Genomic DNA, 27,180 nt, shown 5'->3' on the forward strand with positions numbered 1-27,180 from the left:
CACACACACACACACACACACACACACACACACACACACAGAAAATAACATGTACACAACATATATTAAGAAAATGTCACATTTTCTTTCCAGGTGCCAGGCTAACTTGAGCATATTTGTGCGTTTGCAGTTCTTTGTGAAAGTTGGATTACCAGAGAAAGCAGAGTGGGTAATTTTACCTCTGGTTTGTCTGCACATCATGAGGAAGTGAGTATTTTCCTTCAGCTGACTACAGTTATCTGTATTATTACCACAGTATGAACAATTAATGCTTTCATTGTGAGCACATGGGCTCTTCATCAGATTATGCTACTTTATATTTCATTAATGGAAGATAAAGTGAATACATCTCCCAGTTCTTGCATACTATCTCAGCAGTAAATTTCCAGACCTCTCAGAGAATCAAGGCATTGCATGGATGTTTTCTCCTTCTAAAAGGTGTGGTCGATACCTTCGGGGCATTGCATCAGAGTAGCAGAATGGGCATGCAGCAGCACACACAAAGACACCAGCGCTGTCCAGTGACACCTGATTCAGCAGTGAGTCATCTTGACTCTCACTGCCTCAACAAGCAATAGAAAGGGAGCTAGGTTGGCTCATACATGATTGATCCACACCCACGCAAAAGCACCCCAGGTTATTTGTCATGAAAGAGCACATTTTAACATAATATTCCTGTTGTAACAAGCCATACAAGCTGTGATAACAGCAGTTTCTGTCACCAGGGCACTTCATACTCTGACTTAAATGGTCCTTTTACATTCCCATTCAGATGAAAAGTGTGTGACACAGTAAATACTGTATGTTAAATAAATTTACGACTGTGGTTCTGGCTAAACAACACGCCTCACACTTGTGTGACAAAGTAGTCCTTTGTACGGACCAAAGATCAATGAGAGTCAACAGTGATGTTTGAGGTTACTTATTATGCTCAATATTCCAATGAATAAAAAAAGCAATAAAATTCAACTGAGGTCGACTCCATTCATACTCCACACATGAGAACCACAGCCACACCTTGCTTTATCATCACACATGCCAGCACCATTCATCATTCATTTCACATGAAAGAACAACAGTATCTTTACTACCAAGATGAGAAAATGTGTGCGCTACTTGTTGCCTTAAAAACTGTTCACAAGGTGTGTAACACAAGAAAATCAGAACGTGAATGCAAAGTGGATGGATTCAAACATTTGCAAAGGAATTAGCTTTTATTTGCAGATATGCTAATGTTCTTTTCACTTGCAGCTTCTTCTTTCACAATCAGTACACAAACACTTTCTTATCTGTCAACTAGTGTGCAGCTCCACAGAGCCGCAGGGAATAACACACCCCGCTCAGTGACAGGGCAAATCCACAACAGCCAGACTTCTGGTCACACACCTCAATCAGACTTTCATGTGATTTCCTATTGTGGGTTTTGTTTCCCACAAAGGAATCCATTTCATCTCTTATGCATGCACAAACAGGTGAAAAGTAAGTTCTCTACATTCCAAGAAACATGTCCAAGCCGCAGATATTTGAAAATTTAATCCTGTTTGTGCCTTTGTGCCCATGACAACAACAAAGTAAGATACAATCAGCCAAGGATGCAATCATGGTATGGTATTTTTTGTTCTGTGGGAGTAGTTTGAAATTGTTGTGTTCTTACTTTTAGCAGAAAGTCACCTCATTTAAAATGAATTAGTGACATTTTTGACTATTTTTCCAAGCAAATTCCTTCAGTTGAATCATGTTTCGGGTCTTTTTTTGTGTGTACTTCATGTTTTGTAGCTCCCCACAATATTTCAATGGCATTCAAGTTATGTATTTGACTTGATCCTTCCAAAACCCTCCATTTCTTGGTTGATTTGATTGTGTGCTGAAGACACTTATCTTGTTTAAAAGTCCATCAGCTACAACTCTCACACAGATGGCCTCACATTATCCTCAAATGCACTTTGACATGACACTGAATATGTTGATAGATTTGTAAGCTTTCCAGGCCGGGAGGCAGCAAAACAAGTCCAGGCCAAAAGATTTCCACTGATACGCTTCATAGTTAAGGCCAAATAACTTTGATTTGTCTGTGTAGAGCACATTATGCTCAGTTAACCACATACACACGTCTTACCACACAATATATACAGGTGATAAAATGTGCATTTATGTGCAATTTGTTACAACAGGCCCAGATTTTACATGCTGAACCTAGAATTAAATCTTTTATGTTCTCAGACATTCATTTAACTTCAAATGTTCTGCTATCGTGCTGAGTTTGCTGACAGTCAATTCTAGACAAACAGCAGTCATTTGAGTTCCACACCTGCAGATGATTTTCAGTGAAAAACTTATAGATAATTAATTTAATTATACGTTTTTTTTTTAAATCCCTTACCAGACTCACAGGCATTCACAGCTTTTTTCCTCTTTTTTCTGCTTTAGAGAGCAGTTCAGATCTTGGCATTATGACACAAGAGCTCCCACAACATCTAACTTTACAATAGAGGGCTGCTTCATGATGGTGGTGCTTTTCTATTGGGTGCACAGTGGGGAGGACACTCATAGACCATCTTTGAACCACAGCTTTCACACAATGAACAGATAACAGTGTCACACTGTTTGCATATACACTGATTTCTGAGTTTAAATGATGGAGCATAAAACCACTCTTTTATGTTTTAGAAAGGTACAGACAGTAGAATAATAATCTCATCATTTTAGTACAACCAAACACATGCTGAATTACCAGCTAGTTAAACAGCTTGTTCTAAAGCTAATTGCTGTGAAATGTGACAAAAAAACAACGAATAGTAACTAAATCATATGCTTGACTTAATGCATTTTGCCAGTCTGTTCAGAAAAGGGATTATTCACAATTATTGTGTTTCAGTTCTATTAAAGTGAATGCAAAACACTTTATTCATACCAGAGGGGGCAATTTGCATGGAACTGTACACATTAACACATGATTTAGTGCAATAAGACAGAGTGAGCTGCAATAAACAAATGACAGTAAACAAAATGATTTATTTAATAAAAAATATGACATAATGCATAATATTAGGATGCATATTAACATGAGTACATGGATATTGATAGACAGCAGCAGTTGTGATGTCAAGTTGTATCATTGCAGTGTCCAGATTACTGTATGGGTGTACTCTATGGGGAAAATTGTATTGTACAGATTTCTTATCGTTTCATTAATTTGCACGATAAAAATCTGATAAGGTTTAGTTTAATCTTATGCACATCATATTCTTCATCTTTCCATATCTTTTTTCTTTAATGTGCAGAGCAGATAGAGACTTCTGATGTTACTGTTGCCTTTACTGCCTGGAGGAAAATAGCTCTGTGATGACTTAAGTCATTTCTGGCAACCATTGTTTCGTCTGTTTCAGTGTCTTCAAACGGTCCTATTTTTACTTTCCTACATACCTATTCTATTCTCACGGTTGCAATGGTATATTTTATTTAGCAAGTTGGTGTTAGTCTTTAAGTTCTTTGGAGATGTGAGTTAGTCTCACAGCTTGTCACCCAGCGTAACACTAAGCGTTACAAGTTCTACTTACATTTGTCTCACTGAACTGTGTTTCACACAGTGTTTTAGTGATCTATCTCATGTTAACGTGTCTCTGACAGTATATTTGTCTCTACTAGAAGTGCAAAGGATACTCGTTTCGGAAGCAAGTCAGGGCACGATGAAGTGCAACTTAGCTGAACAGATGTGTGAAAGATTGTCGTGTTGATGTGAAGTGAAATCTGAAACGAGTCAGCATTGTGGACATAATCTGCGGCTGAATAGCATACGCTTATGATGAGTTTGTAACCTCAAAATGATAAGCAGCAGCAAAAATGAGCATCTGGTTTGCATTCGCCTAAATTGTACACATGCACACTCTGCCACAGCCATTTGACTGTTTGAGGTAATAAAAAAAACTAACCAAAAGCAAATGGCCAGAGATACAACACATGCTTTGTTGCTACACTTGCCACTTTTAGCACAACGAATCCAGAGCTGGATGGAAATGTCTAAATCCCTCGATTTTTAGAAAATCAAAGCTACCTTTCCACCAGTTTGATGCTAAACAGTTGATTAAAGTCCCTCAAGGCATTGTAAAACTACTTTGTGATGGAAAGAAGCAAACAGGCAAGAGCTTGTTCTTTTTTGGGCATGACTGATGTGCCAGAGCACAATTCCAAGACCATTACATGCAGTCAAGTCCGTGGTGAGCTTTCAAGTTGTTCTATGCCCAGTCTTGAATGAGGATAAGACTCGTCACAAACTGCTGTAAATCCCCTCTCAAACTTGCAACCCTGCAAGCTATTACACAACAAAAAGAGAGATGAGTTCAAGATGTTTATAATAGTGGAACAAAATAGCACCAACATACATGTAAAAGCTGATTTATATAGAAAGCTTTGCTGAGGAAAAAAAAGGGGTGTGGAAATGTGTTTGTTGGATGAGGTCCAGGTGAAAGCGATCAATACTGACTCATTGTATGCACAACAGGGTGGGTAGCACGGCATGGTTGTCTTGCAGAAGAATTATGCATTAGAGCTGGGGAAGTTGCACCATCTGACAGAACCCTGACATGCAAACGTCAGTGTGAACGTTAACCTGACAGATTTGAGTGAATAATGAGGTTACGGGTGGGGCTATTACTGTTTACTGAATATTTTGCAGAAACAAAAGAAAAGGATTCACAAAGAAGCTCTGTCTTTATTCACATTTTTTAGAGCATGGGAATAAAGGTTTCATAATCTAATAGAGCCGTCTTGTCTTTCATGAGGTGTCAGTGAAGTGTTGTGTGTTGGTTTCAGGGTTTGACTTGAATTCAGGAAAACTTACAAAGAATAAAGTTTCTTGTTTTAATGTTTGCACAGAAAGAATCGGGAGGATATGTGTGAGAGGTGGGGCGTGTCACTTTGCTCAGGCTCGTCCCATCAGGCCCAGATGGCTCCACCCACACTAAGAGGCATCAGTGGTGTGCAGGATAAAAAGGGGACAGCAGCAGAACTTTGCATCTCAGCCACCTCCTTCTCTCCAAGGCAGTCAGATCTCCTGAGCAGTCTTACCAGTGAACACCATGTCAAGATCCGGCGGCATGTCAAGTGCTTATTCTGGGCGCTCCTTTGGTGCACGAAGCCTGGGTGGAGGCTCACTTCAGAGATCATATGCCTCAAGTGTGCATGGTGGTGCAGGAGGAAGTGGGGCAAGAATCTCTGTTTCCTCTGGTGGTTTTGGAGCTGCAGGCGGTGCAGGTAGTGGTTATGGTTTTGGAATGGGAGGGGGTTCATCCTTCGGTGGAGGCTATGGTGGAGGCTATGGTGGAGGCTATGGTGCAGGCTATGGTGGAGACGGCGGTGCTGACCTCCATGTCGGAGCAAACGAGAAGGCCACCATGCAAAATCTGAACGACCGGCTGGCCTCTTACCTGGACAAGGTGCGCAGCCTTGAGTTGGCCAACGGTGAGCTTGAGCTTAAGATCAAACAGTTTTTGGAGAGTAAGGCTGCCCCCACTGCCCGTAACTACTCAGCTTTTGAGGCCACCATTGCTGACCTGCAGGGAAAGGTATGTTTCATGGTTTGTGAATGACACACCAAAGAACATTACTCTGTAATTTCTCATGCAATGCATTCATGAATGATATATACCAACATATTACTGTTTACAGGATCTATTTACAGTTGGTGACAATTTGATGAGAGTAATGTGGTACATTTCTTCATCACACAGATCCAGGATGCCATTCGTGTCAATGGAGGCATCTTCCTGGCCCAGGAGAACGCAAAGCTGGCAGCAGATGACTTTAGAACCAAGTGGGTATCAAGAACAGAGACAACATGTGTTTAAGATTTGATGCACCTGGAAAACTGTGAAGATAAACTGATAATAAATGGAAGATGTTGTAATGAAATGTCTGATCTCTTGCTACCTCACAGGTACGAGAATGAACTTGGTATGCGCACATCAGTGGAGGCAGATATCGCTGACCTAAAGAGATTGTTGGATCAGCTGACGTTAGCCAGGTCAGACCTAGAGATGCAAATTGAAGGCCTCAGGGAGGAGCTGATCTTCCTGAAGAAGAACCATGAGGAGGTGGGTACAAAACATGAGCATTGCAGCCCATCGGCTAGGTCAAATGTGGCATAAATTCTCCTCAAACAACTCAACAAAGCGTACCTGTTTGTTCAACAGGAAATGGCATCCATCAGGACCCAGATGACTGGTCAGATCAATGTGGAGGTGGATGCTAAACCACAGGTAGACCTGAGCAGCATTATGGCTGAGATCCGTGAGCAGTATGAGGGTGTGGCAGTAAAGAACCAGAGAGAACTCCAGTCCTGGTTTGATTCAAAGGTGAGACTGGAGAAAACCTTGGCTGTCTGAACTGAGTAATTTAACCTTGTCTGCATAGATTTGTTTAAAAGTACCGGTATGTGGTGATTCATGACTCTGAAATTCTGCCATGTCTACTGCAGACAGAGATTCTGAACAAGGAGGTGGTGGAGAGCACAGAAATTCTGCAATCATCGAAGACAGAAATCTCTGAACTCCGTCGCACGTTGCAAGGCCTGGAGATCGAGCTACAGTCACAACTAAGCATGGTAAGTGATAAAGATCCGGCTTTACTCTTCACTCCTTTGCATCATTTATCAACCTCAACTTCAGTTTATTGATAATTTTCCTCTCTTGCCCCTTCTCCTTAGAAATCATCGCTGGAGGCCACTTTGGCTGAAACAGAGTCACGATATTCTATGACGCTCCAAGGTCTCCAGATGCAGGTGACAAGGCTCGAGGAACAGCTGATGCAGCTGCGTGCTGACATGGAACGCCAGAGCCAAGAGTACAAGATGCTGCTCGACATCAAGACGAGACTGGAGATGGAGATCGCAGAATACAGAAGGCTTCTGGATGGAGAGGGCAGGTAAGGAAAAGGGAGAATAGAAAGAGGAATTCTTTCCTCTCGCGTTGTAAATTGATGCTTTGTCATGATTTTAATGAGCGCATTATATTTGTTTGTCTCCACAGTATTGGCATGAAAGAGACCTCTACAGCCGCTACAAGAAAGGTTATAGTTGTCACAGAGGAGATTAAAGACGGCGTGGTGGTCTCCTCAAGTACCTCATAAACTGTCTCACAGAAAACACGGGGCAACACCCTGAGGCTACAAGTCACCACCTGAACAATTACTTCTTCATTCAAATACAAATGTGAATGCAATAAAAGCCTCTCAGTTGTTAACCTCTATCGTGTCTCATTTGTGTGTGGATAATTCTTAATACTGTCATCACTCCTATGTAGCGTACTTGGTTCATAAACCGATACCAGTGTTAATCTTTATCCTTGATCTAGTCTAAACTCTTAGCTGAATTCAATCACAATTGCTTGAGGCTGACTTAGTGTTTTTGAAATGCAACGCTGGACAGACAAAGAAAACAGGTTAAGGCAACTGAGGCTGTGATTACAAGGCTGCTCACAGGCATCCTGTGATTACCTCACCAGCGACAAATTCTGAGCAAAGACTTTTGACATTTTCTGCTCTAAAGTATTTGTGAGCTCAGGTCTTCAGCCTCTGACATAAGTCTTAAAACTGTAGCAGCCCAGTAACACACTCTAAAACAGCTCAGCAGAAAAAAAGTTTACAAAACCAGCTTTTAATCCGAGTTACACAATGTGCTACAAATGAACGTTTTTTTTTTCAGACTCTGAGGCAGACCAGAGATTGCATCATCAGGTGGCAGATGTAGGCTGCACATCGTGTATAACATCCTGCAGTCAGACAGTCATGTCAGTTTTCATGTTTCATGCTCAGTTCACCATCCAGTCCACACCAGCTTGAAGATCCAATTTCACGATACATTTTTCACATTTATCTTTTTTTTCACCTGTAATATGAAGCTTCTGGTTATACCATGTAGAAAAAAAGTGTTTCCACCGCCTAAAGCTGTATTTACTTTTGTGTTGGAGCACAACTTTTTCCCTGTACGTACATGCTGGGCTCCAGTAGTCCCAGCCCCTCTTTAGACTGAAGTTGTATCAAACAATTTCAGATAAGATAAGATAAGATAACATGACATGACATAACACATGTTGATAAGATTTCATTTAACATCTTACAGATCAAGAGTGAAGAGTAACATCAGTAAAACAAAATACAGAATTAAAGTACACACATGAAAATTATGAAAATCAAACGATATATTTAGAATAACCAGAAGACAACTTAAAAAGAGACACTATATGCTTAAATGCAAGATGTTGTCTTGAAATGTCAAGGAGAGACAGTCAGACAGAACCAGTCTGTGAAGGACACAACAGCTGAAAAGAAATACATTTTGCAAATGAAGAGAGTTAACGCCCTGTAAGAAATAACAGTTATCTTGCTGTGCAAAAGCTGAAAAGTTTGACCACTGTCTGAATGAATGATCTGCGGTGTTGCTCCTTTGTGCATTGTTGGTATAATCAAGCTCTTGGTGTCCCATGCAGTGGGTGAACGATGTTGTCCATGATTGATGGGCTAATATCCTCTCACTCACCTCCTCAGTCGCGTCCAGAGGACATACCAGGACTGAGTTTTTTCCTGTCTCCCTCTGTGCAGCCACCCAGCGTTGTAAAGGACTAATGCAACCAAAATGTAAGGGTTAGGGTTAGGGTCACGGTGCTTTTAGCAGTGTCCTGTACACTCCAACACTGTAGATGGTGTAGATGACTTAATATTGGTACAGTGGTGTGCAGAGCATGCTTGTGTTTTAAGAAATGCCAATCAGATGTCCCTATTGGCTCTAAGACTGACTCAGAACTTGATGGCTACAAAAATGGTCAGACTGACTGTCTGCATAAATATTCAGGTAAGGGATAAGTGGCTTACGTGTGAATGTAGTGATGGCAACTAAGGCTCCAGCTACTGGCTCCAAGACTTCTAGTCAAAAAAACTCAAATCTTCCCTAAGTTAATTCAATTTTCTCAGAGGTCATTATGGTCTCATTATCACTATTTTTTTCTGATCATTGTGCTGGTGGTTGTTTTTAAGATTACTAGATTGATATTAGGCTTCAAATACAGGGCTGCCAATTGTTGAGTTCAGCTTGAAGTGAGAGGGCTTGGGTATGCAGGTAAGCATTTCTATAGACTGAGTTCTTTTTCATCTTCAGGGGGCGGAGACTAAGCAAGGGCTCAACCCTGGCCATCTGGTGAGGTTAGCAGCTACTCTATCTGGGCTCCTACATCCTCTGAGGCTTGAGCAGAAGTAAGGTGCATGGTCCTCAGTACAGCTGACAACAAGGCATTAAGAAGCTGGCTTCATCTGTCGAGTAAGTTGGATACAAGCGGGCGGGGCTTCACGGAGGAGGTGGAGTTAAGGAGAGGATTATTTTGACATAAAAATCAGAATTGCTAGTTAAATGAGGGGACTGCACGGTGTTGTGGTGGATAGTGTCATCACCACACAGCAATAAGGTTCTTGGTACAAATCCCAGCTGGGGACCTTCTGTGTGGAGTTAGCATGTTCTCCCTGTGTATGCGTGGGTTCTTTCTGTTGTTTGTCTCTTTGTTGACCCTGTGATGGACTGGTGACCCGTCCAGGGTGTACCCCTCCTCTCGCCCAAAGGCTGCTGGGATAGGCTCCAGCCCCCTGTGACCCTGTACTGGATTAAGTGGGTATAGAAAATGGATGGGTGGATGGTTTGTTAAATTAGGAACATTCAAACAAAGGGGGTCTAAAAGAATTGCCAGGGTTGTGCTTTTGGGTAGTTTTTCACTTGCTAGTGACTTCAGACACCCTAAGATTAAATTAGAGGTGAATCACTGCCGCCTTGGTCTTCCATGTGGCTGCACAGTTCTGTGGCACACATCGCCCATAATTGGTATCACAATAATCCAGCAGATGTTTCTCACTTTCTTCCTGATTGTTCTAAAAACTTTGTTTGTGCTCCCGATGCTGCTCTGTCCTGCCTCTACATGCTCTGTGAATTTCTTGCCATGTCTTCAGTTATCAGTCATCGGTTATTCAATTCAATTCAAATTCAAAATACTTTATTCATTACCGAGGGGGAAATTACAAGCAGTATTCACAGCACTAGTAAATCAATTTGTTGTGTGAGAGCGTGAGAAAAGAGGGAATTGCGTGAGTCTCACACTCAGTGCCTGCTAGTTGGCAGACCTGCTCACTTCTGGTTTCAAAAGGATGGTGACAGCTGAACGCAAACGCGAGGTTTCAAAATGGTAGTTAACAAATGGTTGACGTCATTGTCTGTCCACATCATACAGTTTATGGCTCCATGGGCTCCCATTAAAATGGTACATTCTCTGATTAAATATTAGATGAATATTTTTTCCCCTCAAGATGTAATAGTGGGTTTTGCCACTTTTTATGGATCCTGTTCAGAGGACCTTGTGAAAATAACCACATAATCAAGTAGGCTTTCTGCTGAGGTATGTTGGCTGGCCTGATAGATAAACTTGGGAACCAGTAGTAGAGACTAAGAAGGTAGGATAAGCCAGCAGAAAGGGGAGTCTCATGCTTATGCTTTTAGTCATGGTGTTTTATCTTTTGTCGGCATAGTTGGTTATACATTTTACAGAGAGAGTGCTTTTTTAAAATTTTTATAAATGTATCTATTCATTGTAAGTAAGTAGGTAAATTAGCAAACCTGGTCTCTCCTGACATAAAAAAATGACTTTCTGCAGATCAGACTTGGTTGAAAATAGCTGCAAAAATACAGGAAAATATTCGCCTGATCGTTTCAAGACATTTTCATGTGGAAATGTTACATATTCTCGATTAAAAAAGTTAACTGATGAGGTTGTCACATCTACTTAAACCTGCTTTCTGCACAAACTCCTGGGAGAAATACCATACCTTTAGTGGCTGAGTTTTTGACATTCCCATCAGATTAGATGCTAATTTTAAAGTAAATACAGCATAAATCGGATTTCTCCAAATGAATAAACCTTTGACCTCTTTAACAACAGGTATGTAAACATTCTAAATGCTGACCGAAGCAGCAGTAGGAAAACACATGAATATGTTTGTCCTAATACAATGTGGATAGTGTAAAAAGAAGGTTAAAATCTGTTCATTGCAAACACACAGGAAACCTCAGTTCAACTGCATGATCTTTATTGGTTTTTGCTGATACTTCCAATTTTTCACTCAATTTCATCAACATCCACGTCAACAGTCCTGCTGCTTCCAACCACCTTTCCGTCCACAACTGTCTCCACCACTGTGATGACCTTTGTGACCACTGAGGAAAAGGCAAAAAATGACATTCATGAGCACATTTCATGGCATATCTCAAAGACATGACATCATGTTGATGATAAAGTTCTAAAGAATCCTTGCTTACCTTGTTTTGTGCTGGTAATAGAGGGAAAAAGAAAGAAAAATAATTAGTTTTCACCACTATTGTCCTTCCTTGTTTCACTTGTTATTTTTTAAAGCGTATGTGTTTCTTTGTTTTCTTCAGGTCTCACCTCTCATCCTCCCCATCCAGCAGCCTCCTGTACTCCGCAATCTCCATCTCCAGACGGGTCTTGAGGTCCAGCAGCATGTCATACTCCTGCTTGGTACTGGTGATGTTGGCGTGGATCTGGGACAGCTGAGCCTCCAGACTCGTGACTGTGATCTGGAGGTTTGCTAGCTGTGCAGCGTAGCGTGCCTGAGTCTCTTCCAGGGTTCCCTCCAGAGACGCTTTCTGTTGCGGAAGCAGAGAGAAGTTGTGTGATGAAATTTTGCATATTCATAGTTGTGAGTGGAAAGCTCATTCAAAGGCCTGTTAAAGTGAGTCCATAACAAGGAAATGTAACTAATTGGCTTTACATGCAAATTAATTTTAGCCACGTTTTCATCAAAGGGTTGGTTTATTAGGATAACCAGTCAGTGGTGCAAAGTCTCCAGTGAAAGAAGAGAGCTCAACAAGATGACAAAATTAAGAGTGCCCGTCAAAGCTTTAAAGAAGCGGTGGGCAATGGAGACTTTTTAACACCTTCTATTGTAGCTGTAGGTCTTGGAAGAGCTCTGCTGAACAGCCCTGTGGTCATTTATTGAATCTGTGGATCTAATCCACTGAATCACATTTAACTCTCAAAGCTCAAACCATTGAAGTATTTCAAAGCTTTCCTGCAGCAAATGACTGGAGGTAACCGAAGATGCCTATCTGGCTCAGACTGATAGAAAAAGCCTACAAAAAACCCCACAAAGATACCAAATTCCCACTTTTCTTTTCTTAATTCACACAAAAACTAAATCTTCTTAAACTAAGTAAGTCATTGCAGCATTCTAGGGTTTATGCCCCAATCAATTTGTTCAGCCAGTACCTTTAATGGAGAGATATGAGAGTAAAATGGCCGTAAACGTTTTGTTACAAACAGAGTTAAATCTGCATTGTATGCAGCCTTGAAAATAAGGCATCACAGTCTAAATTCAAGTAGATAAACATATCTTAACGATAAATGGGAACATACCATGCTCAAAACGGACTGCAGTTCAATCTGAAGCCTCTGAAGGGTGGCCTTCAGCTCTTTAATCTCTGTGCGGGATGTCACCAGAATTTCTGTGTGTGTGACCACATCCTGCTCCACTGCTGTGATCTGAGCAGAAATACTTCACATGTTACATTTCCAATGAACTAATCAAAAGTCACTCAAATGGGGAGAGCTCTAACCTCTTTTCTCACCTTGTTTGTATACCACGACTCCAGTTCCTTACGGTTCTTGGCGATTACGCCCTCGTAGTGTTCCCTGATCTCTGACATGACCTGGTTCAGGTCTGTGGAGGGACCAGCGTCCACAGCCACATTGACCTGGCCGCCCATCCGACTCCTCAGTATAGCCAATTCCTGCACGGGATTAGGGTAAGAATTCAATGCACCAGAGCAAACAATCAAAGTAATTTATCATTTTTGTTATCATGATGAAGTGAGGGGTCGATATACAGTAATGCCTGTATGTTTTTGGATCTTTGATCTGTTTGTGTGAAGTAGTGGTGCTGGAAACACAGCAGCGATGAGCTAATGGAGCAAAAGGAAGAATACATGGAAGTGTGCAGAGAGAAAAGGGGCAGCACTGGGAAAAGCAGAAGGCAGCAGAGCTGTTTATAAAAACAGTGTGTAACATGGTACTTCCTCAGTTTTATCAGGGGTAAGTGAGAGGTCAAGTGTGTGAACTCTGATCAGCTGAGGCAACAATAGATGGTGAAGACAAATAGTGACAACTTCAACAATCACACAGAAAACAGCTCCTGAAAAGATGGATGATGTTGAACTTTCAGGTTCTGTGCATACTCCTTGTAGGTGTTGGCCTGTGTTGTATGAATATAATATATGTTGACATGTGTAAACTACCGTCAATAAGTGGTTTGAGAGTTTAAAATTGGTCCACCACTACATTCACTCTATTTTATCTGCACTCTCACCTCTTCGTGGTTTCTCTTCAGCATGATGAGCTCTTCCTTCAGGGACTCATACTGACTCTCAAGATCCATCCTGCTCAGGTTCATGTCGTCCAACGCCCTCTTCATTGACGCAGTGTCAGCCTCCACAGCCAACCTCATGGTCAGCTCGTTTTCATACCTGAAAGGATTTCACACGGGAGGGCAGAAGAACAGGTCAGTGAGGTTTCGGTGTCTTATTAAGAGCAGAAGTTGTCAGGTAGGCATGAGTTCACGCTCTGATGCACGTGTGAAGTATCACTTAAGTGGCAGAGACGTAAACACGCAGAGAGCACACTCACTTCACTTTGAAATCCTCAGCAGCCAGTTTTGCATTGTCAATGTCCAACAATATCCTGGCGTTCAGCCTGGAGGCAACTCGAATCTGAGACAGAATAAACGATTAAACTAGTCGTGAAAAATGCGGTTAGGTTCACATTTGATACAGTTTTATGGGCTGATACAGGTGCCAGGGTTTGACACCTAAAAAATGTTTGTGTCGCAAAGGATCATGTCATCCTAAATGGCTGCAAATAGTTGCACTACAGCTCGACAAATAAATTGCATGGGTGAACTGTAAGATTCTTATGTGATTGTCAGCGTGACACTGAACACTGTCAGCAGGATGTGACTTACAGTCGGAATGTATCTGATACGGCAGTTGTGATAATTATAGCTGTGCCTTCTTAACTGTCGACAGGTTTCTGGTTTACTGACTCTAAAGCTGTGTTACTCTCACATTCCGTTCAGACACCTTCTCTTCCTCAAAAGATGCCCAGTGATACAATCTGACAAATGACGAGAGGAAGATAACAAAACCACTGAGACACAACCATATGCGTCGTCCTTGTCTTACCTTATCCTTCAAGTCCTCAATGGTGGCAAAGTAGCTGGAGTAGTCATTGCAGACCACAGTTCTGCTCTGGTACCACTCTCTGATCTGCCTTTCCAGGCCATCGTTCTCCTTCTCAAGGCTGCGCACCTTCTCCAGGTAGGAGGCCAGACGGTCGTTCAGGTTCTGCATGGTGGCCTTCTCGTTGGCACTAACATGGAGGTCAAGCCCATCAGCGAGGTTGAGGCCTCCTGACATTGGTGCATAGCCCATCTGGGAAGAGGAGATGCGGGTGCCACGACCTCCTGCTCCACCGTAGACACTCATGGTCTTCTGGTTGTAGGATTTCATGCTGAAAGACATGTTGGAGAGTCTGGATCTGAAACAGGTAGGATTACCAGAGTTGATCTGCAGTTGAAAGCATCAGTTTGGTCTCCTTGGTTATATAGCTGGTACACAGCAAAAAGTGGGAGTGGCTTGGAGAACGAACTTAAAAGGAGGAATGCAGCTAACATGGTACCCACCCACTCCTCTATACTTTCTCTTCATCACCACGGGTGTGGCGACTGATGGGAAGGGGTTTCTCCACCCATTTTCAGGTCAAACTTGTGATGCCACATTTTCTTCTTGCTCACTCAAACTCAGTCATTGCCCTCTCTATTATTCAGTTGCTTGAAAGCTGCTTTAAAGACAAAAACATACTATTTAAATGTATGTGTTCCTGAAGAAACTGCGGTGCATGACCTTTGCTTTTAACATTTACACCTTCTAACTGCTCATAGCAGTGACAGAAATGACACGTACCAGTGACAGTTTCACCTCTATGAAACTTGGGGCCAAATGTTGGGGGCAGCTACGGTTGTTTTTGTGTCATTAGCCTCCAGGAAAAATGTTTAACTTCATGCTCTTTGATATTTACACAAAGAAAATACTTCTTTTACTATTTGGCTTGGCAACATTTATGCTATTCAAATCAGCCATAGCTACAGTCTGTGCTCGGGATTTTTAGCTGAAGCTAAGGTAAAGAACTACAATGGTGAGTGAGCAAGTTATAACGGCTGAACATGAATTTGTATGTGATGATTTTAAGGGCATTTTGGCTTGTTGATGTCAGCATTGAACTCAAACAGCGTGCGGCCTTACGGACGAAAGCTGTGTAGAAACTTGCACCTGTCTACACTGTCAGTGCTCACAGCTTATAGTTGCTGTCAGTGGTGCATTTTTACAATGAAGGTTGATGCCTTATCAGAAGATTTCAGAAGAAAGTTTTATCCTTTATCGTTTCACAGTACATTAATTATTTCTTTATTAAAGATACATTGTTTAATATTGAGGCAAAATCGAGTTTTAACAGATGTTTTAACTTGTTTTATTGTGAATCAGCACTCTTTTTTAAACCCTATTTACCTTCATGTCAGTAGCACATCCCCATCTTGGTAAAAAAAAAATGATCACCTGTCCTTAAAACAACATAGCTAGGATGTCTAAGTAATGGTTGCTCTGTAATTGATTGATGGTTTGTTATGCACCTGAGGAATGTCTGTCAGTTGGTGCGAAAAATAATCTTAAAGGCACAATTACGTAATTCTTTCCACGAACAAAATGACGTATAATACATGATGCCTTTTTGAGATGCTTAACCTAATTTTCTGATTTCTGATTGTTTTGTACTTTGAAATCGAGAACATAAATAGGCAAGGCAAGTTTATTTGTATAGCACAATTCAACTACAAGGCGATTCAAAGTGCTTTACAGGGACATTAAAACAGTAGAAATAAAAAGAAAGAAAGAAATAAGAACAATAGATAAAATCAGATAAAATCAGTATAAAATGTGATTAAGTTTTGAGCTTTATTGAAACGCAGCTGAAAATAGGTGTGTCTTCAACCTGGAATACACTTAAGTTTTCACATTTTCCACAGTAAGCATTTTGACCAGTCATAACTGTGAGTTCAAACGGGAAACTAATCACATTAACTATGGCTTCATTCTGTTGTAGTGGAGCGAATTGATGTTATTAGTTACACCTGTGGTTTCCCTGCTGTGACATGTCAATGTCTCCCGTGAAAAAGATTAGATGCATGCATTGCTAACTATTAATGTGATATTTTTCTTTCTCGGAACTGAATATGACCCAAGGCTGAATCTGGTTTTATATTTGAAACATTTCAGCAATGCTTATCAGCTGTAAAACTTTGTATTCGTTGCATGATTTTGATTTAAATAAGCTTTTCTCTTCACAAACCCTTTGGGTCCCTGAGCCCTCCAGTGATGCAGTAACCTGATGATAATGACAGGCCTGTGACACAGCCTTATCTGTTTTATCTTAATCCTTTTAAACATATTTCTCAGTGCATAGTTGACAAGATTTTTTTTTTCTTTTGTTCTTTAAAACAGTGAAAAATGTTGCCCTACCTGCCTCCCCAATACCCCTATGTATGGTATAAGGGAGGCAGGCAGGGGAGTTACCACAGTTTCCCTCCCTGATAAGCGATGTTGAAGACGTGTTTGCATACAGAGAGGTATGTCGGGTAGCATGCCTTTGTAATTATTTCTTTAAGAATAAATATTTTTCTCTGACTTTATATGAGAGTAACTGTATGTGGGCCTCTGTACTGTAGACAGCACCGGAGTCTGAAAAGGTTTTAGGACAGTATGTCTGATAAACTGTCAGTGGAGCACAAACGCAAACTGACACATTACAGTACCAGGATAGTAGAGTAGATACCACATTTAGGCAAGGCAAGGCAAGGCAATTTTATTTATAGAGCACAATTCATGCACAGGGCAATTCAAAGTGCTTCACAGCTACATAAAATCACAAGAAGGCAATAAAATCATTAAAAAGAAATAAAAAATAAAATAAAGAAATTAAAAACCCATTAAAATAATCATTTGTTATTTAAAAAGCAAAGAGTGCAGATAAAATACTTCCAGTTGTGATATGCACAGCTAAATAGAAATGTTTTCAGCCTGGCTTTAAACATTGTCAGAGTGGAGGCCTGTCTCACATCTTCTGGAAGGCTGTTCCAGATGTTAGGAGCGTCAAACTGAAACGCAGCCGCACCTTGTTTAGTCCTGACTCTGGGCACCAGCAGGAGACCCCTCCCTGAGGTTCTCAGAGCCCGAGTTGGTTCATATGGCTTTAACATGTCAGAGATGTACTTTGGCACTTGACCATGAAGAGACTTGTACACGAACAGAGCTGTTTTAAAGTCTATTCTCTGAGCGACAGGAAGCCAGTGCAGAGACCTGAGCACTGGACTAATATGGTCGTATTTCCTGGTTCTAGTCAGGACTCGAGCAGCAGCGTTCTGGATGTACTGCAGCTGTCTTACAGCCCGTTTAGAGAGCCCAGTGAGCAGGCCGTTACAGTAGTCTAACCTACTGGAGACAAACGCATGGATCAGTCTCTCTAAGTCTGGTTTAGACACTATTCCTTTGATTCTGGCAATGTTTTTTAGATGGTAAAAAGCTGTGGATGTTACTGATTTAATGTGGCTGTTAAAGTTCAGGTCTGAGTCCAATATTACCCCGAGATTTCTAACTTGATAGTTAGGTTTTAGAGAGAGAGTCTCAAGGTGACTGATAACACTTTCTCTTTGTTTCTGTTGGCCACAGACAATGATTTCAGTTTTGTCTGAGTTTAGCTGGAGGAAATTGTTTTGCATCCACACACTGATCTGTTCAATGTAGTGACACAATGTATCTACAGGCCCGTGTTCTCCTGCCGTCAGTGACATGTAGATCTGAGTGTCATCTGCATAGTTGTGGTAGGACACATTATAGCTGCGTATTAGCTGGCCTAGTGGAAGCATGTACAGATTGAACAATACGGGTCCCAGGATTGACCCCTGGGGAACCCCACAGGTCATAGCCATTTGGTCTGAGACACAGTTACCAATTTCAACAAAATATTTCCTGTCCTCCAGATAGGACTTGAACCAGTTTAAAGCACGACCAGAGATTCCCACCCAGTCTTCTAACCTCTGTAATAAGGTTGCATGGTCAACTGTGTCAAAGGCAGCACTCAGGTTCAGCAGAACTAAGACTGTGACTCTACTTGCATCTGTGTTCAGGCGGATGTCATTTGTCACCTTGATCAGAGCTGTCTCAGTGCTGTGGTGGGGCCTAAAGCCTGATTGGAAAGTATCAAAGGCATTGTTAGACAGGAGAAAGTCACCAAGCTGTTGGTATACAACTTTTTCTAGGACTTTGCCTAAGAATGGCAGGTTTGATATGGGCCGGTAGTTGTTCAGTACAGTGGCATCAAGATTGCTCTTCTTTAGAAGGGGCTTAATGACAGCAGTTTTTAAGGCCTTTGGAAATGTTCCAGTCTGGAGTGAGATGTTGACTAGATGAGCGAGTTGTGGTAACAAACTGCTCAGCACAGACTTTAGGAATCTAGTGGGCAACTCATCAAGGCAGCACGTTGGTGAACTCAGACTGCAGATGGTCTCTTCTACTGTTTTGTCAGTAACAGGTGTGAAATGTGTCAGCTTTAGGTGTCTAGCTGGCTGCAGAGTAGTTATTTGTGTTTTGGAAATTACTGCATTTTTAATGCCTTGAACTTTGTCATTAAAGAATATTGCAAACTCATTACACTTGGATGTAGACATGAGTTCTAAAGGCAGTGAAACTGGAGGGTTTGTTAATCTGTTTACTGTAGGAAACAGGACACGAGAGTTGTTACTGCAGTTTTTGATGATTTCAGAAAAATAACTCTCCCTTGTTCTACGTGAAGTCTGGTTGAACACACATAGCTTTTCTTTGTAAGTCTCATAATGAACCTGGAGCTTTGACTTGCGCCATTTCCGTTCGGCTCTCTGGCACTCCCTTTTTTGTGCCCTGACCGACTCTTCTTTCCTCCATGGCGCCCTTTGCCTACTTTTAACTATTCTAACCTTGACAGGAGCACTGGTATCCAAAACATTTAAGAGACTTGATGTGTAAGAGTTCAACAGATCATCAACATCAGAACACAGGGTGTTCTCAAACCTAATCATTTCCATAAACTGTGTCCCTGTTCTGTCATTTATGAGTCTTCCCCGAACAACTGCAGACCCAGCTGCTGATTTGGGTAAAGTAGATAGGTCGAAGAAAACACAGAAATGATCAGATAAAGCAACATCGACGACATTCACGTTTGAAATAACAACACCCCTTGAAATGAGCACATCTAGAGTGTGCCCTCTGTTGTGGGTGGGCTCAGTCACATGCTGAGTTAGACCAAACATTTCAAGGACAGCAGTGAGCTCTTTAGCTTCCTTGTTATGCGCTACGTCCACATGAACATTCAAGTCCCCTGTTATGACTAAACAGTCACAAGCAGTGCACACAATTGAAAGTAGTTCAGTAAAATCATGAATAAAACAATTCTGTGGTGGTTTATAAATGGTGATATAAAGTATGGAAGATTGTTTTATCTCCATTTTGAAAGACACATACTCAAATGATGAAAAAAACCCAAATGACAACTTGTGGGTGGGTATATTGTCCCTGAACATGGCACAAACACCCCCACCCCTCTGGTTTTCTCGTGTTTCAGACACAAAATTGAAGTGAGGTGGACCAGACTCAATCAGGACTGCATTTGCTGTGTTTTTGTCGAGCCACGTCTCAGTTAAAAACATAAAATCAAGATTGTGAGAGGAAATAAAACTATTAATTAAGAATGATTTGTTACTTAAAGATCTGACATTGAGTACTGCGTGTTTGAGATTAGTTATAGTTGAACTGGATGCTGTGTTCTTGCAAGGGATATGGATAAGATTTCTCTGGTTGGACAGTCTGATTGTCCCTCTCTTCACTCCATCCTTGGACCTCTGGTTGAGATGGTGTTTACCAACACAGAGGCCCTTAGCGTCCTAGACAACAGCGTTGACGCTGTTGGAAATGACAGCTGTGGGCACCGGTGGTGGGGGCCAAGCTGGGGGGGCTTTGGTCGATGGAGTAGGCTGGGGAGGGAGAGGGGACTTTCTCTGCAATGAAAGTTTTCACTCCAGTTTTAATTTTGCTTTCCTTTTATTCAACCATTCTAGATACAATTAAGAGTTGGGTTTTTTTTTAGGGGTAAATAGGACATAGGAGGTGTAGAAAACAGCTTTCAAGAATGTCCTTAATTGAATATTACCTCAGTTTAAAGATGAACTAATTGTAAAGTCACTTTTTCGGACGAATTAATGAGAAGAAACTGCACTCGGTGCTTGGAAACGGCAGCTGTTTACTAAAATTTGACATATCAGACAGTTTAATGCATAAAAGTAATTGTAAATAGTGGTGTCAAACCCATTGTTATTAGTTCTTATCTAAGTACAGATAAATTTAGCTAAACTTTTTGGCTAAACTAAAAAGGTTATAGGGGAATACATTGCATTAAAGGAACCAATCTATATGCTTTTATAACCAACAGCTTCAAACCTCGTCGTCACGTCATGTATCATAAGCTAGTATTCCGTGTGATAATAAAATCCCAAAAGGTTGGGCTGCTGCGTAAAATGTCAATAAAAACAGAATGGAATGATTTGCAAATCTCACAAACTGATATTTTATAAATGATAAAACATGGAAAACATGTTGAAATGTTGAAAGTGAGACATTTTAGTGTTTCGTTAAAAATATTGGCTCATCTTGAATCTGTTGACAGCAAAAAATCTCAAACAGGGCTCTCAAGTCTCATGCATTGAGCGTGACCACACGTTGTAGTTCTCACGCTGAAAAAAAGGAGAGACATTTCTCTGATAAGCCGCTATCTCTATGGAAACGGCAGCTCTGAGCAGAGCAGTTAATAATAACAACAACACTAATAATATCATTATTAATGAAAGCCTGCGACCCGTCCAATCGGGTAATAATAAGAGTAATAAGGATTGGGTGTAAAAAGAGCACCTTAGAAAGGCAGAGTCTCTCAGAAATAAAGATGGGCAGAGGTTCAGCCCCAAAAACTTTTTTTTGAATAATGTTCCTCAATGAGCAAAACTTGAAGATTTAGATTATTCCAACATCTACAATTCATAATACAACCAAATAGACTCACACGTTTCACTGATGGAGGCGAAGAAGGACAACTCAAGTGCAGACAATGAGGGAGAGACAGGAGACAAAAATGAAATGAAAACTATTTAATTAGAAACAAGGGCGCGGCAAAGCCAGATATAGTTACCAAAAGAACAAAAACTAAATCCAGGAACTGACAAAAACTATGAAGAACCGGAATGAACTGGGAAAACCGCAAGCAAGCAGTATTACCAGTGGACAATCTGCCAGAGGATCTGACAAATGATGAGAACTAACCGGGAGACTAAATACTGTGGGGAGAGTGATTAGTGAGAAGGTGCAGCTGAGGATAAATGAACGTAGGTGAAGGGAGTGGAGCTGGTGACTGGCAGGAGGGAACTGAGGAGAAAAGTGAGGAAATGGCAAAACTGAGACTAGACAGAAAAATACACAAAAAATTATGACAGAATCTGGAGACATCTCTGAGTGCAGGGGACACAGATGAGAATCAATACTCTGTGCTCCTGATCTTCAGGCCCTCAGGCAGCTCTGCATTAAAAACATACACGTTCCTGTCCTGGAAATCACTGCATGGGCTCAGGAACACTTCCAGAAATCACACAGTCTGTGAACACAGCTCACCGTGCCATCTACAGATGAAGGTTAAAGCCCTGTCATGCAGAGAAGAAGCCGTATGATCCAGAAACACAGTAAAATGTCTCACTTTACACATTTGATATGTTTTTCCTATTGTGAATAAAATATTAGATTATGAGATTTAATCATTGCATTCAGTTTTTATTTACTTTTTACACAGAGTCCTAATTATTTGGGAATTGGGGTTATAGATACTCGTGTGAATCACGACGTCATTTGTTTTTGTCTTTGATCAAAATGGAAGATACATTAAAGCAACTAAAAAAAGACGTTTGTTGTCACATTATATATATAAACATACTGTTTCCTGGTATTCAGGAGTGATGATAAATATAAGGGCACCCTCTCTGGTATCAGTAAGTGATCTTAAGGATATAATTAACCTCCAATTAACCCACATATCTTCGTAAAGTAATCTTGTTTAAAAAATGTGGTGTCGGCATGGCAGTGTTGCTATTCAACCTCTTCACTTCATTTGAAGCCTTGATCTCCACTTCATCTTTGATTCTCAAGTTAACGATTATTCAGATGGACGTATCAATAACATGTACTCATGTACTAACTAATGCATCAAACATCTTGAAGACAGTATCGGGTCTAACAATAAGTTATCGTGGAGTTGAATATTGGATTAGTAAAATATGTGTAAGAAGTGACTTTCTGTCTTCATCCAGATACAAAATGAGACTGAAAAAGGGTTAAAACGTTTCTGTAGTGATTAATCACATTTCATTCAGTCACGTTTGTGAGGTCTTCACCACATTTTGTGTTGTCTAAAATTTAAGAGTATGATTTTATTTTTATTTCTTGTAGTTAGGTTGTGAGATTAGCCCATAGTGGGTTTCTACCTCACCCACAATAGTGACTTATCTTAATTTTCCCTGTGTGGTTTTATGAATGTGCGACTAAATTAAACAAATTCATCATCATTTCCTGTTCAGTGGTGAACATGCATTGCTCAGAGGGTAAACCAAGGAAAATAGTTGTAAGGTTCAAATTTGGACCAATCTGGATCAAGCATCGGTACTCCACCTTCCACCAGCTCTCCACACCCACTTCATTTTACAGCTGAAACATGATCAGCAGGCATGCAGAGCAGGAAAGACACAACTTATCTGCTAACAAGAGCAGGAACAAAAAGTCTCTTCATACCTGCTCTTTGCATTTGTTCAGATCTAATCAGTATTTAACTCACATGCACGTGGAAGCTGACATTATCTGTCAGCAACTAGATTGTTGAGTGTCACAGGGACAAGAATAACAAGGAAGTGTGCCTGCCTTTGTGTGGAGCCATTATCTGTAGCAATGTTTAAGCAGTAAAATATTTGTTGACTTTAATTCTTAACCGAGTTAAAGACTGATTTCCAAAAGATTTGAGTTTTAAAATGGGACTGTGAAAGCTGAGGTAAAATCTGCAGCTTGTGGATTTTGAAGTGTGTTTATGATCACTTTAATGTCCTCTCATTGTCATGGTATGTCATTTAATTCATTGTTCAGTCTTTCTGCGAAATGCTACTGCCTGCAACATGTTCTTTCCATTAATTGTGTCCTTTGCCTCAAACACACATTCGCTCATTATGCACAAAAGGTTCCAGCATTTATTTGCAAGACTTTATAAAAAAGGCATCAGGCTTTTCCATTAAGGGCTTTGATTTGCATTTCTAGCTAAGCTACAAACAGTTCTTTCTGAAAGTTTCCTTGGTCTCCCAGAGCTCAACTTCACCTTATTCCTCTGACCTGACATTTTAATTATATGAGATATGCAGAAACGACTTCTTGAAAACATTCTGCTTCTCACAGCCTTGTGGGAATCAGTTTTTTCTATTTTTGGAGTCCCAACCCAGTCTGAAGTTCATGATGATCTCAGGGCTGCTAAATAACCAGGCTTGAGGTTGCAGAGTGTTTTTAAAGGTGTTGAAATTTTAGCCACTTTTTCCTTTCTTAACAAGTCCGTAAACTAGACAAAGCCCTAATCAGCTGATTGTCAGTGTAATATTGGTACTAAAATCACTTAGAGATGCTTACATACGTTTTCATAATTTATGATATTTTAATCATGCCTATTGGATTTCTTTACCAAAGGGTTGCATGTTGCTCTACACGATCGACAAAAAAATGCACTTGTTCCTTTCTTCTGATTAGCAAAATGAATGCCAAAAAGTAACTAAATTAATCTGTCAGGAAAAGAAAGTGTGGTACACCAGCAGCTTTTGCTCCCAAATACCTGAACAGCTTACTCGGGTGTGGCTTGGTGATTCAGCTGCTGAAAAAACATGCTGATCTACATACGAAGCAGTTTCTGCAGTGATTATATCAATTACCACTAGATGGTGCACTTTAGCTGTAAATCTCGATTGCGTGGTCCACAAATTTCTTTTTAGAGAAGGGTGTGACCATGTGACAGTCTGTTATATTCGTACATCTGCCGCTTATAAAGTATCTACAAGAATTTAGCAGTTCTTGTTGTCTGTATCTTTAAAACCATCTTTCTGTAACATACGAAGGGCCGGAATAAACCCAGATTCCACAGCAGGTGTGATAATTAGTTTTTCTTACCATGAACTGAGGAAAGAGTATTAGTCCAGAAGGCATGAGGCCCTTAAAGATAAAAACAGCTCTATTGTAATGTGTTTTGGTCAACTGCACTATTGGAACAGACTAAGATAGGCTGACAGCCTTTTGTTTGCGCAGATATAAACGAGTCAATATGCACAGCCGGTAATTCACTGAGGGTGAATGTTTAACTTTGTCTGTGGAAGCTGGCCCTACAGGGAACTTCCACACAAATACTTGTAAAAAGCAGGATCATACTCTCACACTACTTGGGTGTAATCGCTGCACATTTTAGTGTGCGAGTTGAGTCAATGGTTGAATCCATGTTACACACAGGGATGTTACAGCACAGTGCAGAGTGAATAGTTGCTCAACAGAGTGAATAGTTGAGCTGGATGTGATAATGTCCGTGGAGGGGTGTGGCATATTTACAGGGGGCTCTCAGGACCGTGTTGCTCCACATCTGTGAGTCAGAGTTTCTCTGCACAGAGCTGCTCTCTCTTCTGCTTGTGCATTCATATATCTGCCCCTGGGCAGGGAAGGGAGCATATAAAAAAACGGTTAAACTTTTCACCCAGGGTGGATATGGATCTCCACCAAAAGTCATATAACTTTGAAACTGATTGACAGAATACTTACAAAGGCAAACTCTTCTTTCCAGGCCCAGAAAAAAAATACACAGGGGTCAGAGGTGAGTCCAGGTTAACTGCTGTGCCAGTTTTTACAGAATGTGGTGCAACACGGCTGCGAAGTTTACTGCACAAATTCAGTGCAGTTTGTATTTCCTATAACCAGTTCAGAAAAAAAGAAAAAAAAAAGCTCCAGCAGCAGCCAGGTCTCATCAGAAAGTGTGTCATAGGTACAATGATCCGCTTTTCCAAAATGTAATTGTTTTAGGGTCTTTGATAACAATTTTTGAAATGGTAACATATTCATAGGCTGTTTTCCTTCGGGCAGGATTCACGCTGCCAGACTGGAATCGTGGCAGGAATACACATGTTATAAGCCGGCAGATTTGTATCTGTTTAACGATGTATTTGTGACATTTCTTGACCTCACCATGCACATTATTTCTAACCCTAACTATGTACTTTGAACTCCAATCACTAACTTTTCATGGGTGAGAATGCAGTAGAGTTTAAAGGAACTGTAAGTGGTAGAAAAGTAGAAAAGTGCAATGACTGGAAACATGATTACTGTTCTGACAAATGTAAACTTAAGATGGATCTGTGTAAGGGATAAAGCAAGGAAAACCAAATAATTGTATAGCGAGTGTGAGGGTATGTTGTCATGTTGTATGCCAGGATGTTACCTCCTTCTTGTGAGGGGGGCTCTCCCATTACTCCCATCTAAGACCATTGCTGTCAAATCTAATTGAGATGGAGAAAGTGGACCTTATCGTGTGTAGTTGAATCGCACCACTGAATTCCAGATCTGCTAATTAACAAGACCGGCATGGTTCCAAAGTCTGTCCCCTGTTTTTGGTTAATTTATCAAAGTAACCAAATTATCCAATTACCAAATTATCCATCCATAATTCAAAGCTGGAACCCTCTTACTGTGAGGTGACGGTGCTAAACACCACCCCACCGTGCAGCCCTAACCAAATCATAATTCTTCCAAATAGATTTAGTGACGGGTTTATTACATGAAGTCAAATGTTGTGGATTTCACGAGTCACTATAAACTAATTATGATATAACTAAATAACTAAATCTATTGAAACTAATTGATTTCGTTGCAGTGGACAGATATGTTTAACGTGGTTAAAGACTGTCTGATCATGACTTTAGAGGCTGATCCTACAGTTTGAACGGAGAAATCGTGAAAGTTCGAATTCCGGGTCTGACTATTTCAGAGCAAGTGAGAATACAATGTGGCGTCCAAACAATGTCAACTTCTCATTCTCTATATTGTGAAACTGTCATTTTTAGAGCTATAGGCCAACATTTATGTACTTTCCTTAGAACTAAATGTAAACATCACAGCAGCTCCATGATCATCAAAAGGCTATTGTCATTTTCCACGTTACATTAGCTTGTTAGCATCTTTCACTAGTTAGTAAAACTTATTTGGAACTGTCGAGGGAGACAAGAACGTTATTAGTTCTGAACCCACAGATGCATTTTGTTGTTTACACGTTGCGGTTAGGTGCAGTGATGTGCCACTTTGACATCTCTTGACATGATGTGCCAGGATCTGTAAGGGGGAAAATGAAAACATTACCAAAGACATCCTGGACGCACTCCTCTGAGCTGGAATCCAGACTGTCAAGAACTCAAGACAATAGATGAGATTCAAGCATGAGTGGTGACACATACACTAGTCACGGTTGCTATGCTGCAAACAAACACAGGATTATTTTGATGTGTCCACGGGAACTGTTTATACACCATGTAACGGCTCAGGTTGCATTTGTTATGTGTAAAAACACAACTAACATCATTTTTCAAGGTGTAATAAGCCTGGCACATTTACTGCTTGAAGTGAAAAATGTCAATGTTGTGCTGCTCTGATTTATGGACTTTCTAATTAATAACTCTGCTGCAGTTTCGATCAGTTAACATGCCAATATTTTGCAGAAAATTTTCATCTCTTAGTTTGGCCTGTTGATAAGAAGGAAATTAACTTTATTTCTGGATATTTTATCAACAGAAACCAAGGTTGTTGAGTTTGGCCTCACACCTGTCCTTGACCGGATTTAAAGATGCTGTTCACCC

At 40.7% G+C, this 27,180-nt stretch overlaps 2 protein-coding genes across 2 annotated transcripts; one reads left to right on the forward strand and one right to left on the reverse strand.

Annotated features, from left to right (window-relative positions):
• The first annotated feature begins 4,993 nt into the window (after positions 1-4,993).
• On the forward strand, positions 4,994-7,239 carry krt15 (keratin 15). Its single transcript, XM_075463657.1, has 7 exons — positions 4,994-5,561; positions 5,727-5,809; positions 5,933-6,089; positions 6,189-6,350; positions 6,473-6,598; positions 6,701-6,918; positions 7,023-7,239. The coding sequence occupies exons 1-7, from the start codon at positions 5,076-5,078 to the stop codon at positions 7,120-7,122; spliced, it is 1,332 nt and encodes a 443-aa protein (XP_075319772.1). The 5' UTR covers positions 4,994-5,075; the 3' UTR covers positions 7,123-7,239.
• A 3,868-nt stretch (positions 7,240-11,107) lies between these two features.
• On the reverse strand, positions 11,108-14,664 carry krt98 (keratin 98). The gene is made up of 8 exons (XM_075463660.1): positions 14,279-14,664; positions 13,725-13,807; positions 13,408-13,564; positions 12,671-12,832; positions 12,459-12,584; positions 11,469-11,689; positions 11,342-11,352; positions 11,108-11,239 (listed from the first exon to the last, which is right to left on the reverse strand). The coding sequence occupies exons 1-8, from the start codon at positions 14,615-14,617 to the stop codon at positions 11,142-11,144; spliced, it is 1,197 nt and encodes a 398-aa protein (XP_075319775.1). The 5' UTR covers positions 14,618-14,664; the 3' UTR covers positions 11,108-11,141.
• Positions 14,665-27,180: the final 12,516 nt, after the last annotated feature.

This window comes from Odontesthes bonariensis, chromosome 4 (assembly GCF_027942865.1).
Source record: "Odontesthes bonariensis isolate fOdoBon6 chromosome 4, fOdoBon6.hap1, whole genome shotgun sequence".
In the NCBI taxonomy this organism is placed as follows: Eukaryota; Metazoa; Chordata; class Actinopteri; order Atheriniformes; family Atherinopsidae; genus Odontesthes; species Odontesthes bonariensis.

Bases quoted from the DNA above. Each gene is read 5' to 3' on its own strand.
- krt98 (XM_075463660.1), bottom strand. From the start codon at position 14,617: ATGTCTTTCAGCATGAAATCCTACAACCAGAAGACCATGAGTGTCTAC. The intron at 12,833-13,407 runs GTGAGAGTGCAG...AATCCCGTGCAG, and splicing joins TGAAGAGAAACCACGAAGAG to GAATTGGCTATACTGAGGAG. The intron at 11,690-12,458 runs GTATGTTCCCAT...CTTCCGCAACAG, and splicing joins TGCAGTCCGTTTTGAGCATG to AAAGCGTCTCTGGAGGGAAC.
- krt15 (XM_075463657.1), top strand. From the start codon at position 5,076: ATGTCAAGATCCGGCGGCATGTCAAGTGCTTATTCTGGGCGCTCCTTT. The intron at 5,562-5,726 runs GTATGTTTCATG...TTCATCACACAG, and splicing joins TTGCTGACCTGCAGGGAAAG to ATCCAGGATGCCATTCGTGT. The intron at 6,351-6,472 runs GTGAGACTGGAG...TGTCTACTGCAG, and splicing joins AGTCCTGGTTTGATTCAAAG to ACAGAGATTCTGAACAAGGA.